The sequence below is a fragment of the Lepisosteus oculatus genome, chromosome 21 (assembly GCF_040954835.1).
Source record: "Lepisosteus oculatus isolate fLepOcu1 chromosome 21, fLepOcu1.hap2, whole genome shotgun sequence".
Taxonomy (NCBI): Eukaryota; Metazoa; Chordata; class Actinopteri; order Semionotiformes; family Lepisosteidae; genus Lepisosteus; species Lepisosteus oculatus.
The window spans coordinates 2,147,807-2,165,902 of NC_090716.1; the positions used below are offsets into that span (position 1 = coordinate 2,147,807).

General features: G+C 51.1%; 1 protein-coding gene across 9 annotated transcripts in view; it reads left to right on the plus strand.

The window, feature by feature from the left end:
• The first annotated feature begins 5,599 nt into the window (after positions 1 to 5,599).
• ano5a (anoctamin 5a) overlaps positions 5,600 to 18,096 on the plus strand; it is a 52,729-nt gene continuing 40,232 nt past the window's right edge. For 5 of the 9 annotated variants that reach the window (XM_069181420.1, XM_069181426.1, XM_069181421.1 and 2 more), the window contains exons 1-2: positions 5,601 to 5,923; positions 17,633 to 17,677. In XM_069181420.1, the coding sequence (XP_069037521.1) occupies positions 5,848 to 5,923; positions 17,633 to 17,677 (121 nt within the window). In that variant the 5' untranslated portion in view covers positions 5,601 to 5,847. Of the gene's footprint in view, positions 5,924 to 17,632; positions 17,678 to 18,096 lie in introns of all 9 variants that reach the window. The other 4 variants (XM_069181423.1, XM_069181425.1, XM_069181419.1 and 1 more) reach the window with 3 other exon arrangements.

An 18,096-nucleotide genomic window follows, 5' to 3' on the forward strand; every position in this document is an offset into this window, starting at 1 on the left:
CGGAAATCCTGTAGCAGGTGGGGTGGGGGCTGTGTTTGTGGTAAGTAGTTAATGAGCTTCACGCTGCTTAGGTTAATGTAAGTGCAAGTCTGGCGATGGTGGATCTAGTGTTACAATTTACTTGTCCCGTGCATGATATTGTATTTTGTTGTGGTTATATAAAAATGTGTATTTTTATCCCTTTGCCTTTTCCAATTGCTACATGCGGATACAGGAGACCTAACTCTCAGGGGCCTCTAGGGGGCGGAAGGGACACGTTTATAAAAGCAGAACAGCTTGTTCCGATTCTAGATGGAGGTTAAACCTTTGAATAACTATTTTTTTTTAAAAAAAAAAACAAGTCATTGCTGAGAGATTTGTGTTATTATGTGAGTGTCAGGGTGTATTGTGAGCAATCAAGGGGGAAACGCTGAGATAATGTGCCAACGATGGAAAATATAACTTTTTAATAACCCCTCTGCTCCTACTGTATTCAGGATCCCCATCTACTGTCTCCTCTCACTGTGTGTTCTCATTGTGCATATCTTGTTTTTTTATCGTTGTTGTTCTATAAAGTGCCTTAAGAGGCCACCTTTAAAGGTGCAATATAAAATTATATTATAATATAAAATACTGGAGCTCCGCAGGTGTGAGCCTGGCCAGTACCTGGATGGGAGACTCCTGGGAAAGCTGAGGCTGCTGCTGGAAGAGGTGTTAGTGGGGCCAGCAGGGGGCGCTCACCCTGCGGTCTGTGTGGGTCCTAATGCCCCAGTATAGTGACGGGGACACTGTACTGTAAAAAGGAGTGTTCCTTTGGATGAGACATAAAACCGAGGTCCTGACTCTCTGTGGTCATTAAAAATCCCAGGGCATCTCTCTAGAAGAGTAGGGGTGTTACCCTGGCGTCCTGGCCAAATTTCCCCCTGGCCTTTACCAGTCATGGCCTCCTAGTAACCCCCATCTCTGAACTGGCTTCATCACTCTGCTCTCCTCCCCACTGAGAGCTGGTGTGTGTGAGAGGACTGGAGCATCATCCAGGTGGGGCTGCACACTGGTGGGGGTGGAGGGGATCCCCACGACCTGTAAAGAGCTCTGAGTGGAGTGCCCAGAAAAGTGCTATATGTGTCTACTAGTTTTTAAATTTTTGTTCGGCATTTAAAAGTGTCTTCTGAATCTGCAACACCCCGTACAAAGTTTCACATTTGGAGTGGAGCATCATTAATAAAATTGCATAATGAAGAATAATTGATTATAATAAAGCTTTTTCCCCCAAAGCAGCTCGCAGATAGGAGGTCAGGGGAACCATCTCATGCTCTCCAGGCTGACGCAAAGCAGAAGCCACAGCACTCAGCAGCCTGAGGGTCTACCCACAAGACACCAACCTGAGTTGGGACAAATGCTGCGACACTTTTTATAAAAAAGGACAACAAACTCTCTTTTTCCTATGAAAACCAAGCTATTTCAAGGTAGACAGAATGATCCTAACACGTTTTATACTAGACTTTTATTGAAAGTGTACTAACGTAGTCTCACATGCTAATTTGGTAACATCAGTACCATTGATTGTAACAGGCTGGAAAAAGTAGTCAAATTAAGTAGCACATTAACTGGGGCAAATCAGATCACCTTAAATACCCTCTACAGGTAGAGGGTGGCAAAGAAAGCACTGTGTATTGTGGATTGTGTCTCTCAGCCCCTCCACTTTGAGTTCACTCCCTCTGTGTCCCCAGGTGTGATACTAATAGACACAGGAAATCTGTCATCCCCACTGCAATAGACATATACTGTAACTATCTTCTTCCTTATCTTGCTGGAACACTGTTGCACTGACTTCTTTGGAAAAATGTTGTCTGCCGTTGTGTTGTTATGTTGGGAGTGTGCTGTGTGTGTCCGATGGGACAAATAAAGCTTGAATTTAATTAAGACCAGGGCGAGGAGTGAGAAACTGCTTCACTGTCAAATATCCAGGACACCAGGGTTAACATCCCCTCTCTTCCAAAGAGCCCTGGGATCTTCAATGACCCAGCAAAGTTTAACGTCTCGTCTGAAGGACAGCAACTCCTACAGCACCGTGTCCCCAGTCGCCATACTGGCTACTGGTTTGGAGGTTGAGGGCTAGAGGGAAGCGCACACCTACTGGTGTGACCTCAATACCACTGTCTCATCAGAACGAGAGTCAGTCTGAAGTCCCCAGAAAGATGGGTAGCACACCCATGTGTGTGCTTAGCCTGAGCATCTGTGAACGGGAATCAGTGTGCTGGATCATTTGGTTTATTCTTGATAATAGAATAACTAAACCATTGAACCGGTTAAGATGGAGCCAGCTGGTGTTTTCTACCGTTATAGCCTGAGTGATCTTGGGACCTTAATCTAGATTGTTTTCATAGAAAGAATACAGAATACTGCCATTTAACTAGTCTTAGCATAGGAACAGTTTACATACAACTGCAGTCTGAACACTTCTGAAATCTAGTCAGTAAGAACAAACTCACTCTTTGCAAGAGTCCTTACTGTGTTCCACAGTGAGCAGGTCCAGAGTGGTCCTGCACTGCTGGGCGAGGTGTGCTTTAGATTAGCGCAACACTGGGCTGCTATTGACGGAACTGGGGCGATAATTTGACGAGAGGGGAGGCCGGCTCTTTGGGTGGCGTATCAAGCACCGCCTGAGCGCCCTCGCTCTGTAACCTCAGTGCCAGCCCTCGCCCTCAGCTCGGAGACCAGCCGTGGCTCATCTGCGCCCACAAACCCCCAGTCTGCGTGCGCCCCGCACCTCACGGCAGCTACAAGTGGGTTTTCAGTACCGGGGGCCAGGAATAGCGCGTGCAGGAGCCCTGTGCCACGCCCCGGCCTGGTGGCGTTCCCAGAGGGAAATGAGAAGGCAGGGATAAGATAATTGGTACTTGAGCTGGGAACCACTTGAAAACGAAGGGAAGGGCCGAGTGCTGCTAAATTTGTCCTGATGGGAGGTCTGGGATCAAAACTGCAATTCAGAGGAGGAGTGGGAGCAGCTCGGGAGATGCCTTTAAGGAAGGGGGTACACCCCAGCGCCCGTGCGAACTCAACTTTAAGGTATCTCACTGCGCTGGCCCCTGTGCTGGGCGGATCACTGGGGCGCATGGAGTGTGTTCGCGTTGGAGCAGAACTGACAGGAAGCACCGATTCTCAAAATGTGTGTGTGTGTTTGGGGGGGAGGTCGGGAAACCCTGGGGTCCCCTGAAGACCCCCCAGAGGAAGTCCCCGAAAAACCAACATGTTCACCATGATAGAGATAAAGCCAAGTGGGACAGGTGTTCCCCGGCTAAGCTAGAACACACAGACTAGATGAATGCACTGTGTGTGAAGACGTGCCCTAAATATTCCCTTCCCAGTGATGCATTTTGACATTGACCGTGTCCGTGGCTGTGTCTTAATGTAGGGTTCTTCTTAAAATAGTCAAAAACTGGGCTGGCAAGTCCGAAGGTTTATTCTTGAGAAACAATTTCCTCTCTGTGTGTATTGTGGGTACAGATTTGTGAGCGATCACAGTTTTGTTCCTTGAACAGCCCTTTGTACCACATTGCAGTTAAATGAGGACTCGTTCTTTATCCAATCGAAGTTACATAAAATAGCCCCAATTTGTGCAGCTCATCAGATAACATGTCAGTAACTAACAGTGCAATGGTGCAAAAAAAATACTAATAACATGTTGACGTACTGAAGCAGACTCCCTGGTGTGGAGAAGTGGTCAGGGCTGTGTGCGACACTGTGGTTGAGTCCTTTAGCAAAGTATTTCACTGAGGCTGGTCCGGCACACAGCCTACTGCAGAGAGGGGCTCGGCCCTCTGGGGCCCTCCATTGGCCCATCGGGTTCAATAAAGGATTTTAATACAATATGACAAAGGAAGGTCAAGATCATAGGAACCAGCCAAAAATCAAAAATATTAATCATCAATGGTGTCCTTGGTGCCAAATTCCCCCCTGGCCCTTACCAGTCATGGCCTCCTAATAACCCCCCTCTCTGAACTGGCTTCATCACTCTGCTCTCCTCCCCACTGAGAGCTGGTGTGTGTGAGAGGACTGGAGCATCATCCAGGGGGGGCTGCACACTGGTGGGGGTGGAGGGGATCCCCATGGCCTGTAAAGAGCTCTGAGTGGAGTGTCCAGAAAAGTGCTATATAAGTGTTAAGGATTTAATTATTAATTATTATACAAATACAGAAAAATATGGAGAGATGCCTAAGAACTCAAGACAGGTTGCAGATGAGGGGGAGGCCTGTGTGGTTTGTTGGATGAAACAAGAGCACCTTCACTTTTTGATATTTATACTTCCCAATCTAAGACAGATCCAGCGTTGGGAGTAGATTGTGAAAGTGCACTTGTTTTCACTCTTCTGATGCTTGTGTATCACCAGATCAAAATCCTTTGGGTTTCCCAGGGCGATGTAGAATATGCAAGTCAGTAATGTGATCGGGCAGCTTGCTGTGCTGCAGACTGACACGGGTCTGGAGTTTGACTGTTAAAGTGCTCCTGCCATTGAGATTCTTAATTCCAATGGTTTTCCAGGTTCCCTCTGATCAGTAACAGCTCAGGAACCTCACAAAAATGGATAAAAGAGTCCAATTAATGTTGTAACTGGACCAATAACCTCCATACTTCACAGATTAAGAATGGATGGGCAACTCTAGTCTCCCAAAACAATAATAATAATTGCTTACACTTATATACTGTTTTTCTGGACCCTCCACTCAGAGCTCTTTACAGGTCATGGGGATCCCCTCCACCCCCACCAGTGTGCAGCCCCACCTGGATGATGCTCCAGTCCTCTCACACACACCAGCTCTCAGTGGGGAGGAGAGCAGAGTGATGAAGCCAGTTCAGAGATGGGGGTTATCAGGAGGCCATGACTGGTAAAGGCCAGGGGGAAATTTGACCAGGACACCGGGGTTACACCCCTACTCTTCTAGAGAGACGCCCTGGGATTGTTAATGACCACAGAGAGTCAGGACCTCGGTTTTATGTCTCATCTGAAGGACGGTGCCTGTTTACAGTATAGTGTCCCCGTCACTATACTGGGGGCATTAGGACCCACACAGACCACAGGGTGAGTGCCCCCTACTGGAGACCGGAGGTCTTCAGCATCACTTTGTAAAAACGATTTGGGATTTTTTTTTGCTTTCAGTGTGTATGGATCACAATATAGGGATGCCTAACCAAGAGCAGGGGTAGGGACCTCCTCAGCAGCAAGTTTTAAGGGTTCAATCATCAGTTTATAAAGGACCCGGTACAATTAAACTGTGACAAATCGAAGGGTTTATTGAAATAAATAATTTAGAGATCATATGGCAGATAAATCTGAGGACCCTTCGTTGCAATAGGATCATGTTTCCCTTAATCGAATAATTTACTCGCTCGAGTGATCAATAACTAATCCGGAGCTTTAACAGAAACGGGTGATATACACAGTGAAATCCACGACAGGTCAAGGGGCTATCAGAGACCAGGGGTCGATAGCCTCGGTTATGATAATTCACGGTGTCCTAGCACAACTGCGTGGATATAAAACGCTACTTTTATTTTTCAAAGACGCTCAGCTATTTTGAGCACCAGTGCGGTTTCGCCGATTGAAAGCGCTTGAGAGGCTCTCCGGCCACTCCCCTTTAAGAGCAGGATCTTCGCCCGTTCAGCGCAGCTCGGCGCCAGACTCAGCGGAGAGGAATGTGACAGGAGCCGCGGTCAAGAGCTGCTGTGCGAACCGGGGCTGATCCACGGAGACCGAGCCGCAGGCGGGACTGCGGGACTGCGGGGCTGGGGTCGGTAACGGAACCGGCGGGCGGGTGTTCGGCTGCCCCCCCGTCTCCTTGTGCCCAAAAGACCCCGACAACGGCCAAGATGAATCGGCTAGCGGGGAAGACGAAGGACGAAACTTTGATAGAGATGCAGAGCGCGTCGGACGACCAAAGTGGAGGTGAGTTCAGAGCTGCGCGGAAGCTCATCCTTTCGACATTTCTTTGTGTCTGCTGTACAAATCACGGCTTGTACCAACGCTTCGGTCGGGGATGCCGCGATACTTCCCCTAATTTGGAGTGGCGCTGGAGCATTTTGTCTGAGCAGTGGGCTCCTGAGCCATACGGGTTCCTCCCCCCACCATCCTTCCCATCCACAGCACGCTCGGGGCTCCGCGCGTACGTCCCGGGACCGGCTCGGCACCGCCGGGAGCCGAGAGCCGGGAGAAGCCGGGACGTCGCTGCGCCCCAAGAGGCAGATGCGGCGGCGGGTGTAGAGAGAGAGACCTAGCCGAAAACAAGTCAACGCTGACCGAGGTAGAATCTCCTACAGCCTACCCCCCCCCGCCTGGGGAAGAGAAGCCACATCGTTTCTTTCCCAGTCTCGGGTTACCGTGGTCGTTGCTGTCCTGACCGGGCAGACGTCGCTTACGCGTCGCTTTCGTGTGGCTGAACCCGGCTGCGGGCCCCTCCTCCCCCCCCCCGGTGTCCCGGGGCGGCCAGCCTGCATAACGGCGAGTCAAGCCCGCTGGGAAGCTGACGCAACTGTCTGTGGGCCCCTGGGGCTCCAGAGGCGCGGGGGTGGCGTTGCTGAGTTTCGGGAAATACCGTCTCTCTCCCTGAACAGGCCAGGGCACCCCTCCTCATCCCAGCGGGGTGGGGTAGGTGGGGGCTGTCTGCGGACAGGCTTCCCCGGGATGAGCAGGCGGGGATGGGCGGTCCGGTGGGATTGCTAGATTATTCCCTGTCCGAAGCCGGCCCGTACTCCGGCTGCACCCCTGAAGTACCAGCAGCCCCCTCCCCCCCCCCTTTTCCCGAGCCCCCCCGGACCAGCGGCGACTGCTGCCTGGCTGGGGACATCCTTTGGCCCAGCCGGCCTCCTGCAAATGACACGAGTGGAGGTCCACGAGAGAGAATTTCCGTGGGATGCGGATCCGGGACACCCTCGTACAGGCCTGGTACAGCCCCCCCCCCCTGCAGAAAACCGACAGGCACGCTGCTCTTCCAAGAGGACAGGGAGCCGTGACACAAACAGACACAACGACACAGAACGACAGTCTTTGAAGCTGGTGGTGTCGTGTGCTTGGTTCTGTCGTTTTCTTGGGCGCTCGCTCGGCTCACGGCGTCCTGTCGGTACCGGAGCCACCTCGCCGGCCGGTGACATCGGCCCGTTCCCGGTCCGTGAGGGATAAGAGCCCAGTGAGATCCGACACTCAGCGCAGGGGTGGAGGGGGGGATGAGGGCGGTCCTGGGGGAGACGGGCTCGTCCGCCCTCTCAGATTCTTTCATTGTCCGAAAAGCCGCAGTGCTCCTGTCCCGGTGCTGTTTTGTCAGCTGTACCTGTAAAGAGAACAAGCCCGGTATGTGATCCCTGCTTGGATAATAATAATAATAATAATAATAATTGCTTACACTTACACAGCGCTTTCCTGGACACTCCACTCAGAGCTCTGTACAGGTCATGGGGATCCCCTCCACCCCCACCAGTGTGCAGCCCCACCTGGATGATGCTCCAGTCCTCTCACACACACCAGCTCTCAGTGGGGAGGAGAGCAGGGTGATGTAGCCAGTTCATAGAGGAGTTAAGTGGTTAATTACCCCCCCCCCCCTTCCCCCAGAAAACCTGGGCCGTCGGGTCCGTACTGAGAGCCTCGGTTCTGAAGCACCCCGGGGGTCAGCCCGAACCCGAGCCCCAGCCCCAGCCCGGCTGCGTGGGCTCAGCTCCTGTCACGGACATGCGTTTTCTTGTGCGGACATGTTTACCGACCTATGACTGGGACGGCCTAGACGATTCTTTTTTCAGCGCCCCTGAAACAGACTACTTTCTGAACCTGCAAGTGAAGGTGTACTATATACATTATCATACTCACACCACGTTCAGAAGTACTGCTTAGCTTACCCTGGCACCGTCCCGCGGTAATTGTACGACAAACTACAGACAGAACCCAGGCAATTGCGCTAAAACATATTTCATACGGTCCGTAAATCTGTCCAACAGCCCGAAATGTTTCAGATGGCTTTTACGCGATTCTTAGGCAAGCGGTTTAATTAAAGGTACGTGTCCGCATCAGCTCCGGCCGCTCCCCTCTTGATGAGCTTTACAATTAGCAGAGCGGGTCCCGGACGTCCCCTTTAACGGGGAACATTCGCCGACACAATGTTCGGAATTCCTGTAACCAAACCCGCGACACCGCGCCCTCGCCCCTCCCCCGCGGCTGCAGGCGCGTGGAGTGGGCCTTTGCCAGGCAGGAGGAGGTGGGGGGGGCAGTTTGTTTACTTTCGGCGAGCATCGACGGGCTCCGTGGAGTCTGCCGCTGGAGAATCATTTGTAAGGCAAAATAATGAGTGGAGGTTCATTTGTATCAGCTAAGCCTTGGGCTGCAAAGCCCACAAAAGAGAAGATACTGCACACCTCTGCCACTGCACGGACCTTACAGGATGCTAGAATAGAGCACATTTGTGTTTAGATTGCACACTAGGCCGTGCGCGTCACACTCAGTGTAGCCTAGATCAGAATGCACCACCTGCAGACCTGAATATCCAGATGAGCCGAGCCAGTGTAGCGGTTTGTATCGAAGGGCCGCTCGAGAGTGGATCGGACCTGGAAGAGGCAGGCAGATGACATCACCAGCCCGGCTACAGCTCCTGCACAGCGCACACTGCATCCAATTCCCCGCTGTTGAAGGTCTCGAGTAGCTAATGAGCCTGACTCTTCCCAGAGGATCGGCAGTACCAGGAAGTGTTTGGGCTGCAGGGCTCTCTGTGGTGCTTCTGTGCGCAGTGCTGTGCTGTACTGACAGGCAGAGGAGGCACTGATCGCTGCAGCACAGAGCACTGCCAGGCAGAGGAGGCACTGATCTCTGAAGCACAGAGCACTGACAGGCAGAGGAGTCACTGATCTCTGAAGCACAGAGCACTGACAGGAAGAGGAGGCACTGGTCTCTGAAGCTCAGAGCACTGACAGGCAGAGGAGGCACTGGTCTCTGAAGCTCAGAGCACTGACAGGGAGAGGAGGCACTGGTCTCTGCAGCAGAGAGCACTGACAGGGAGAGGAGGCACTGGTCTCTGCAGCACAGAGCACTGACAGGGAGAGGAGGCACTGGTCTCTGCAGCACAGAGCACTGACAGGCAGAGGAGGCACTGGTCTCTGCAGCACAGAGCACTGCCAGGCAGAGGAGGCACTGATCGCTGCAGCACAGAGCACTGACAGGGAGAGGAGGCACTGGTCTCTGAAGCTCAGAGCACTGACAGGGAGAGGAGGCACCAGTCTCTGAAGCACAGAGCACTGACAGGCAGAGGAGGCACTGATCTCTGCAGCACAGAGCACTGACAGGGAGAGGTAGGCAGAGGAGGCACTGGTCTCTGAAGCACAGAGCACTGACAGGCAGAGAAGGCACTGATCTCTGAAGCACAGAGCACTGACAGGGAGAGGAGGCACTGGTCTCTGAAGCACAGAGCACTGACAGGCAGACGAGGCACTGGTCTCTGCAGCAGAGAGCACTGACAGGGAGAGGAGGCACTGGTCTCTGAAGCACAGAGCACTGACAGACAGAGGAGGCACTGGTCTCTGAAGCACAGAGCACTGACAGGCAGACGAGGCACTGGTCTCTGCAGCAGAGAGCACTGACAGGGAGAGGAGGCACTGGTCTCTGCAGCACAGAGCACTGACAGGGAGAGGAGGCACTGATCGCTGCAGCACAGAGCACTGACAGGGAGAGGAGTTGGAAAGTGAGGCCAGGAAAGGCTTCCCACGAGTCTGGAAGGGCAGGGTTCCCAGCAGTGCCGTGCAGCGCAGGGTTAAAAGTTCAGACAGCGAGGAGCAGAGGAGGCTGTGTGGGAGCACGTCAGAGAGGGAGCCTCCTGTTTCTCCCAGCGCAGGTCCTCCATGAGCACCGGGGACTCGAGGGCGGCTCGGAAAGACCAGCTGGAATATGTTACCGCTGATCAATCGATTGATCCTGGCAGCCACGCCAGGACGAGGCTGCTGTGGTGCGCCGTGGCGACATCAGAGCCAGAAGGAGCCGACAGGCCAGAGAAAGACAGGCTGCAGGCCTAGGAAAGAGATTCGATTTTTAAGAACTCGATTTTCTTTTCACAGATAAATACAGAGAAGCACAAAACAGACAACTTGACATCAACGTATAATACCTAGAACAGTATATGTGGACACAGCTTGTTAAGGTTAAAAAAAAGAGGCATCTGTTACATAGCAATAATAACGTTTGTTCTGCAAAGGAACAAGTAACAGGTTTATTCCATGCTGAAAAAAAGAAGAAAGAGAACACAACGTTTCGGCCGTGGAGCCTTGTTCTGGTGCATTTCTCCACATGGCATTTTGAATCCCTTCCAAAAAACACAAATGCCATTTCTTCTTTACATGGTAGTCAGTATCATAGGTTTGGGGATTCAGTCCTCTGGCCTCTATTTTCCACACAGTTTCTGCTTCCTTTCTCTCCCCAGATCTCTGACGCAGTAGTTCTCTCTAATGATGTGTAGCGTTTCTCATCAGTTTTGATGGTAGCAAAGGAACAAGTAATAGGTTTATTCCATGCTGAAAAAAAGAAGAAAGAAAACACAACGTTTCAGCTGTTTATTGGCTGCATACAGTTTCTTGTATGAGGAAGTTGTCTTGTCACAGACCCCAACTTGCTCTCCATGAGACACACAGACAGGGAGAGAAGCTGGGGGTCAGAGCGCAGGGTCAGCCATTGTATAGCACCCCTGGAGCAGCTGGGGTGAAGGGCCTTGCTCAGGGGCCTAACAGAGTAGGATTCCTCTGCTGGCTGCAGGATTTGAACCGGCAACCTCCCAGTCACAGGCGCAGGTCCTGAGCCACAGAGCCACCACACTGCCCTGCTAGAGACCGGGGGCTGGGTAGTGTCCACTCGGCACACCGGTCTGCCAGCTCGCACCCAGGACCCCTGGGGCCGAGCTGGGTCAAGGGCACCGCCTGGCAGGGCTGGTACCTGCCGGACCACCTCTTCGATACCCTCTGCACTGTGGGCTCAGCAGGGAGAGCAGCCATAAAGATGGCAGGCAGATAAGTGAGGGGTAATGTTTAACACACTTTATGACCTGCCTGGCTGAGGCGTTGTTTTAAGGAATTGTGTTAAGAGTTAGGAGATGAAAGGCTGTGAACTCTGGGTCAGTTTGTGTCTTGTAAAAAAACAACATGTTATGCTAACAAAGCAAACTGTGGTTTTTAGAGGGGTAGTTGAGAGAGGTAGTTGATAGTGGGGTAGTCGGGAGGCGGGCTGTGTAGTTCACAGAGGGGTAGTTGGGAGGCGGGCTGGGATGGTGACTGGGGTAGTTGGGAGGCGGGCTGTGGAGTTGACAGAGGGGTAGTTGGGAGGCGGGCTGGGATGGTGACTGGGGTAGTTGGGAGGCGGGCTGTGTAGTTGACAGAGGGGTAGTTGGGAGGCGGGCTGGGATGTTGACTGGGGTAGTTGGGAGGCGGGCTGTGTAGTTGACAGGGGTAGTTGAGAGGCGGGCTGTGGAGTTGACAGAGGGGTAGTTGGGAGGCGGGCTGTGGAGTTGACAGAGGGGTAGCTGACAGAGAGGCTGGGTTAGGCAGTAGCTCTCCAATGTAATTTGCCCCCCCTGTACAGGGAAGAGATCAGACGCCCCCATGCCTCTGTGCTCAGCTTGTGAAAAGCTGAGTGCAGTGTGGTCAAGAGACCCCATGTCCCCATGATGAGCGAGGCCTCCTTGTGTGGTTGACCTTGTCCACAGTGTAGACAGTGTGGTCTCTGGTGGCGTGGGCAGGGTGTAGGTCTGAGAGATTGTTCTGGGGGACTAGTGATTTTCAATGCCAGGTTAACGTTCTGCAGTACTTCAGAGGTAAAATAAGACAACCCCATCTCGTATCTCCAGAGCAACGTCCTCATATCGGTGAGAGGCAGGGGTGGAGATACCATCGCCATGGAAACTGACTCAGGACTTTCGATTTCTGCTTTGATGTGTGGATGGCAGATAGTGATTCAGTGTGCGGGGGATGGGGAAAGCAGGCAAGGTCTACAACCAGTGCTCAAGACAACCTCGTTTTTAACAAGCTGTCAGAGCTCAGAAGTAACTGTATCTCCCCTGTGAGCTCTGCCCCTTTCATGTTGTAACTGTGAAAACCTTTAGTTAAGTAACCGAACACTGATAGCGCTGATAGCGCTGCCCTTGAGCTAAGCGATAACTGTAATAATTCAGCCTGGATTACAGCTCTTGCGGCGCTCAAGTGTCACATTGTTTAGCAGGAGAGGTTTCCCGGTGAGGAACTGTAGCAGTTCAAACACAGATCAGGGGGTTGAATATAACGTGTGCAACGTCCTCACCCTTCGTCCGAGGACAACGATTCTCCTTCTGAAACACAAGACGACTCTCCCTGTAACACGGAACGATTCTCAGTGTGTAGTAGCCTGCAGTCCCACAGGCGATCTGTTCCTCGTGGCATGGAAGACCGCGGTCTTCTCACTGGAATGCCCTTACAAAGTGTTGTCACCGCTGCAGTGTGCTGCCTGTCATCTCGTGTGACTTCGGAGCTGAGGGATCTGGTCTTTGGGTTGTATGATGTGTAGTGTGAAGGTTAAGGATTGTTTCAGAATAAGTGGTGCTAGTTATTCTGGTCATGCCTGAAAATACAATATTGGAAATTCATACATTTTGCACTTATATAGTAAACCTAGACATACCGTTAGAATTCTCTTTTATGTATTTGGGTAATTTCACTTTTGACTGGAACTAAAGGATAGATAGATATATACAAAGAATTGTTTTAGCAACAAGTAAGAACACTATCATGATAAAGTGGTTTACTTAAGATCCCCCAAAACTGTAACAGTGGATCAATGTTGTGAAGGAGATTTATATAATGGAAAAGATCACCTTTTCTCTTTGGTGACAAGCAGAAAGGTGTAGCCTGGATTGAGTTTGTGGCCCCATTGAGACCGGATTCTGTTCTGTGAAAGAGGGTGAAACAGTGTCTTGTCTAGATTGTTGGTTATTTGTTGTGTGTTTTTGCCGATGATTTTTTTAGATGTAACCCCCCATCCCTGCTGGCATAACGTAAAGAGTTCATTACATCTAAAAAAGAATCGAATCAAAAACTGAAAGATGAAAGCTGTAAATGATCTTACTTTGTATTGTGTATGCTGTATCGCTAAACCCTTTAAACCTTAAGTAAAAAGTTTTAAAAAACGAATACCTGGTGCCATTGGGCCCATGTTCAGACTGCAGGATGCGAGAATCTGCCCCTGCCTTTTTTTGTCCAAGTGCTTTGCTGAAATAATTCCTCTGAATTACACTGAAGCCACTAAAATGACATTCCAAAAACACATCTTCTGGGATCTGCTTTTTCCGTCGAGAAGGCAACTTGTAATTAACTGTCAATACTTAGATCGGTGATTAAAAAGTGGCGAAATGCTGTCTGGTACAAACTATTCTGCGCCAGGCGGTGATTAAGTGATCACCTGCTCTATCTCTTGTCCCTCTGTGACCAGTCCCCAGGAATCAAGGCACTTATCCTGCCAGGCTGAGAATGATGAACTTCCTCTTATTGTTGAAGGAGCTATTCATACAGCCCTACTAGAAGCCCTTTGTGACTCTGTGAGAAGCATGGTGTGTTTTTGTGTGGGCTGGATGTTTTATAAACCTCCTGTTTTTCTAATAACGGCTCTCTAATTCCTCGGGGAAGGGCAGGGCGATCTTGTCAACCTAATTTGTTCTGCACTTATAAAAACAGGGAACTTTGGTTCAACTTTTTAAAGAATAGTTTCCTTTCAAAATGATATTAATTAGTTAAGGACGCACCGATCATGGTCCTGTTGGTTTTCATTTCAGCCGAGCTTAATTGCTTAATTGAAGCCTCCATTAAGCTTGCAAGTTGTCTGATGGGAAGCTAGCTGCCTGACTGGATTTTCTTTGACATGTTGGGACTTTTATGTTACAAACGAAAGGCAGTAGTACGAAAGGAAGGTCTAACATGTTTAGGTCAGACGGCTCAGATGAATCCTGTTATTTTAAGTCGGTTAGGGGTTCGATTGTGTGTCTGAAGCTGGACTGGGACACAGACCAGCTGCTGAGGGTGGAGTTTCAGGACCAGGATTTGAGAGCTGAAGAAAGCAATGTTGGCAACTCTTAACAGCTTCATATACAGATGGACGTGTGTTAAGTGCAGCTCGTCCCACCCTGGACCTCCCGAACCTCTGCGCCCGCCGGCCGGCCTCCTCTCACGAGCCGCCCTGGAGGTAACGGGTTCAAGTAGCACCTCGGCTTCCTTCTACATGTCCGCAATGTAGACGGAAGACTTCTGACTTCCGAGAGGTGTCCTACCACAGGGAAGAAATGGAAGAACAGGGGCGCGCACAAGCCGCCGCAATCAGCTCTCTCTTTACACGAAGGGTGGTGGGGGTCTGGAACGGCTGCCGAAGCATCTTTCAAGGGGGAGGCTGGATGAGATCCATGGGTCAGTGAGCCCCCAAGTATGACAAGGTCAAGGTGGGCTGAGTGGCCTCCTCTCCTACTGTAGGTAACCTGCCCTGTGCCCTTCTGAACAAAAGCAGGGAGCTCTCCTCCGTTCACCCAGGTGTGTTCACCTGGCCTTGAGCTGAGCGCCGCTGTCTGAACACTGTGCACATCTGCCATCCCTGGCCTTTGTTCCTAGATGGTTCCAGTGCACAATGACAGAATTAATTATTGAAAAGCACGCTGGAGTGTTTTATTTATGTGTGGAGCCCAGCATCGCACAACACACTTTCCCGAAGTATGCTGACGGAACAGTTAATTACAGCTCCGCTAGGGTGCGGCAGCCAGTATCAGCATTGTCACAGGTGGCAGATATCTTCAAGGAGGGCGGCATGTTGCCTATCTCTGCTTATCTTCAACCAGAGCTTTAATCAGCAACTGAAGTCACCAAGTCCAGTAACCGTCTTATGATTTTGTTTAACATCAGCAAAAGGAGGCCGGAGTGGAGCTGTTCAGGGGTTAGTGTTTGTCACTGTTATTGACAATATCCAGCTCTTTTCTGTGGAGGATAATGCGACAGCTCGTTCCAACAGGACAGAAGGGGAAGGATGAGGTTAAAGGTTGTGTGTTAGAATAAATTCCTCTAGATGGTGAAGCATGTTGGTACTGTAGGACCAGTAGGTCCTATTATGGACTTGTGTTTCTTCCAGAACTGAGTGTCCAGGATCTGTATTTGTTCTGGAAATGCCCAAATGGTCCTAACTGAAGAAAAGCAGGAAAAAGCAGCAGACCTGGCACTCCCTGGGTATATAGTAGGAGCACATAAGACTCTGTTGTACCTGATCATGGGAAATGGGACTATTGGGTATTTCTCAGAGAGATGGGTGTGGCAGAGGGGTGCCCCATGGAGCAGTGGTCTCGGGGTCCTGGATTTGTAACTGGAAGGATGTGGGTTCAAATCCCAGGTGAGAATCTGCTGTTGTGTCCTTCAGCAGGAGTTCTTCACCCAGACTGCTCTAGTAAAATGCTGTTGTAGGAATGGCTGTAAATGTGTATTATTGTGGATAATTAACCAAACAAACATGCAAGAGCTGTAGCCAGTCGATCCTAGTGCTTTTTCTCAATGCTGACATAGCTTTGCACATGGTCACTTCTTTACACCAAGGGTGGTGGGGGTCTGGAACGAGATCCCCAGCCAGGCTGTTGAAGCCGGTGCCCTGCATTCTGTTAAGAAGCAGTTGGATGTGATTCTTAGATCACTCTGCTGCGGATTAACCAAACAAGCTAGAAAAGCTTCGTGGCCTTCTGTGGGATGTAACCTTGAGGGTGTTGTAAAACGTTGTCACTCGCTGTCTGCAAGGTCACCTGTTCAGATAGCGTGCAGTTGGTCCCGACACGTTCTTCAGAGGACTGATGTGGGCTGTGTGCTGGTCTCAGAAGAAGAGCCCGGTACTGTTTCTCCGCTGTTTATATAAAGCTCAGCCTTGCTGTGCTGGAGCTTCTGTGCTTGGCACAGCTGACCTTAGCTCGCAGCCAAAACACACACTCTCTGCCTCACAGAGATTGTGGCTCTGAGGCACAGCCAAGAAGAGTCTCATCCGTGTTTATGCCTGCTGTGAGTGGGCAGGGCAGGCTCTGCGCTCAAGACCTTTTATGTCCGCAGTGGAAAAGAGGGAATTTACAGTTTGGTTTCCACCATGCGACTGAATCGGAGCCAGGATCAGCGTTAACAGCCTTGTTCCACTCGAGCTCGAACAGGCCGTCTTCTCTTTCCCAGATGCACTTCGCTGCCAATAAAGTTAATTGCACCTGAAGTGAACCCCCCCCCTTGTGCAGAAGAGCACATGATGAGCAGCTCTGCAGCATGCAGTGCAGGTCACAAACAAGAGCTCAATGCCGGAGCTGCGCACTAGCACTGCCTGCCCTCTCAGACACCACGGCATGACTCAGTGCTGGAATTCATGCCGTGTCTGTGACTTCCAGGAGTCTGGAGCTGGGAAGTGTTTAGCCAAGCTCTTTTCCTTTTTTATTTCTGAAATCAGCTGTTTGCTGTCTGGGACAAAGCCGGTTCTTGTCTTCGCTGTCTGCCGAGTCACTCTGCTACAGAGAGCCTCACGGGGCAGGGGGCCAGCTTTCCTGCTCTGGGAGATGCACGTGTTGTCTTGCAAAACAGTTCTTCTTTCTTAATTCCTGGAATGCAGCACAGGATTGGGAGTTGTGTCTATGCAGAAAGGGAGAGAGAGAGGCTCTGCACTCATTGCAGTGCAGACCCTGCACTACTGTGTCTGTATCGCAGTGAGCGCCCCAGAAATGAGGTTTTGATCCAAGCTGCAGTGGGAAGGATGCAGCTGGGCGGGGTACTGTAGATCCATCTGGAATCCATGTGCAGTGCCACTGTTCAGTCGGCTGCCAGTGGAATTCTGGGAAATGTAGTCTTGTTCAGCTCAAACTGTGACTTACACTTTGAAGTGCAGATGATCAAACCATCGGTTGCCAAACTCAGTCCCAAGTGAAATCTCAGCACTGGCCCTTACAAACAGCCGCCTGTAGAAACTTCGGGCCATCATGTACTTGAAAATTGAGCTTGGAGAGCAGGCTGGGGTTTTAAGTGAATCTGCACCCTAATTTGTTATATTATAATAACGTCGTATGCAATGTTTTATGTATAGTGTGGTTTTTACTTCAAGTTTTAACCTTATGATCCACAGAATCTTGCAAAATGCTTTGTTGTTTATGGACCACGAGCAAAAGCAAACCCTCCTAAAAAAAAGGTAGAGTATCAGAGCACACAAAGAGCTGTGGAAGAAACCATAAGGGCATTGAGTAATGGGTTCGAGTAGCACCTCAGCCTCCTTCTACATGTACGCGATGTAGACAGAAGACTTCTGACTTCCGAGAGGTGTCCTACCACAGGGAAGAAACTGAAGAACTGGGGCGCGCACAAGCCGCCGCAACAAGCTCTCTCTTTACACCAAGGGTGGTGGGGGTCTGGAACAGCTGCCGAAGCGTCTTTCAAGGGGGCGGCTGGATGAGAACCATGGCTCAGTGAGCCACCTAGTACGGAAAGCTCAAGGTGGGCTGAGTGGCCTCCTCCCATAGTTCCCCTGTCTTATGCCCTTCTGCACACAAGGCCATGTTGTTGGAACCGACACCCTGGCACCTTTCATGAAACGACCTCCTCCTCACCCCTCTCTAACCCCTTGCACTTTTCTCTCCTGAAGATGGGATAATCACGCTGACGGGATTCCGGATGACCCTGCTGCCAGGTACCCGTTGTCTGTGGCGTCCAGGCCCTCTCTCTCCGTCCCCCCTGTAGTTGTTGTGGTTGGCGTCTGCCCACTTCCTGCTCCCGACTTCCCCTCGTGCTGCCTTCGCTGTCGGCGCCCCCCGGGGGGCCCGCGCGGTGCCGTCTCTCTGTCCCCGTCGCCCGCCCGTTCGGTGTGTGCGTGCGTGTGCTGGCGCGCGCCCGTGTGTGTTGCCTTTATCTGCCCCCCCCACATCGCATCCTGCTGGTTACCGTGTGTCTCGAAAAGGCTCTGTCTTGTCTGCGGCATCGGGAATATTACAGTCCCGGATTCAGCCTCTGTCCCGGGTCCTGGTGTGGCAGGTTTGGGAAATGGGGTCCGTGCTTACATGTGGAGCTTTAGGGTTTGTTGTCTCTCCTGCCAGCCCGATAGCTGCTTCT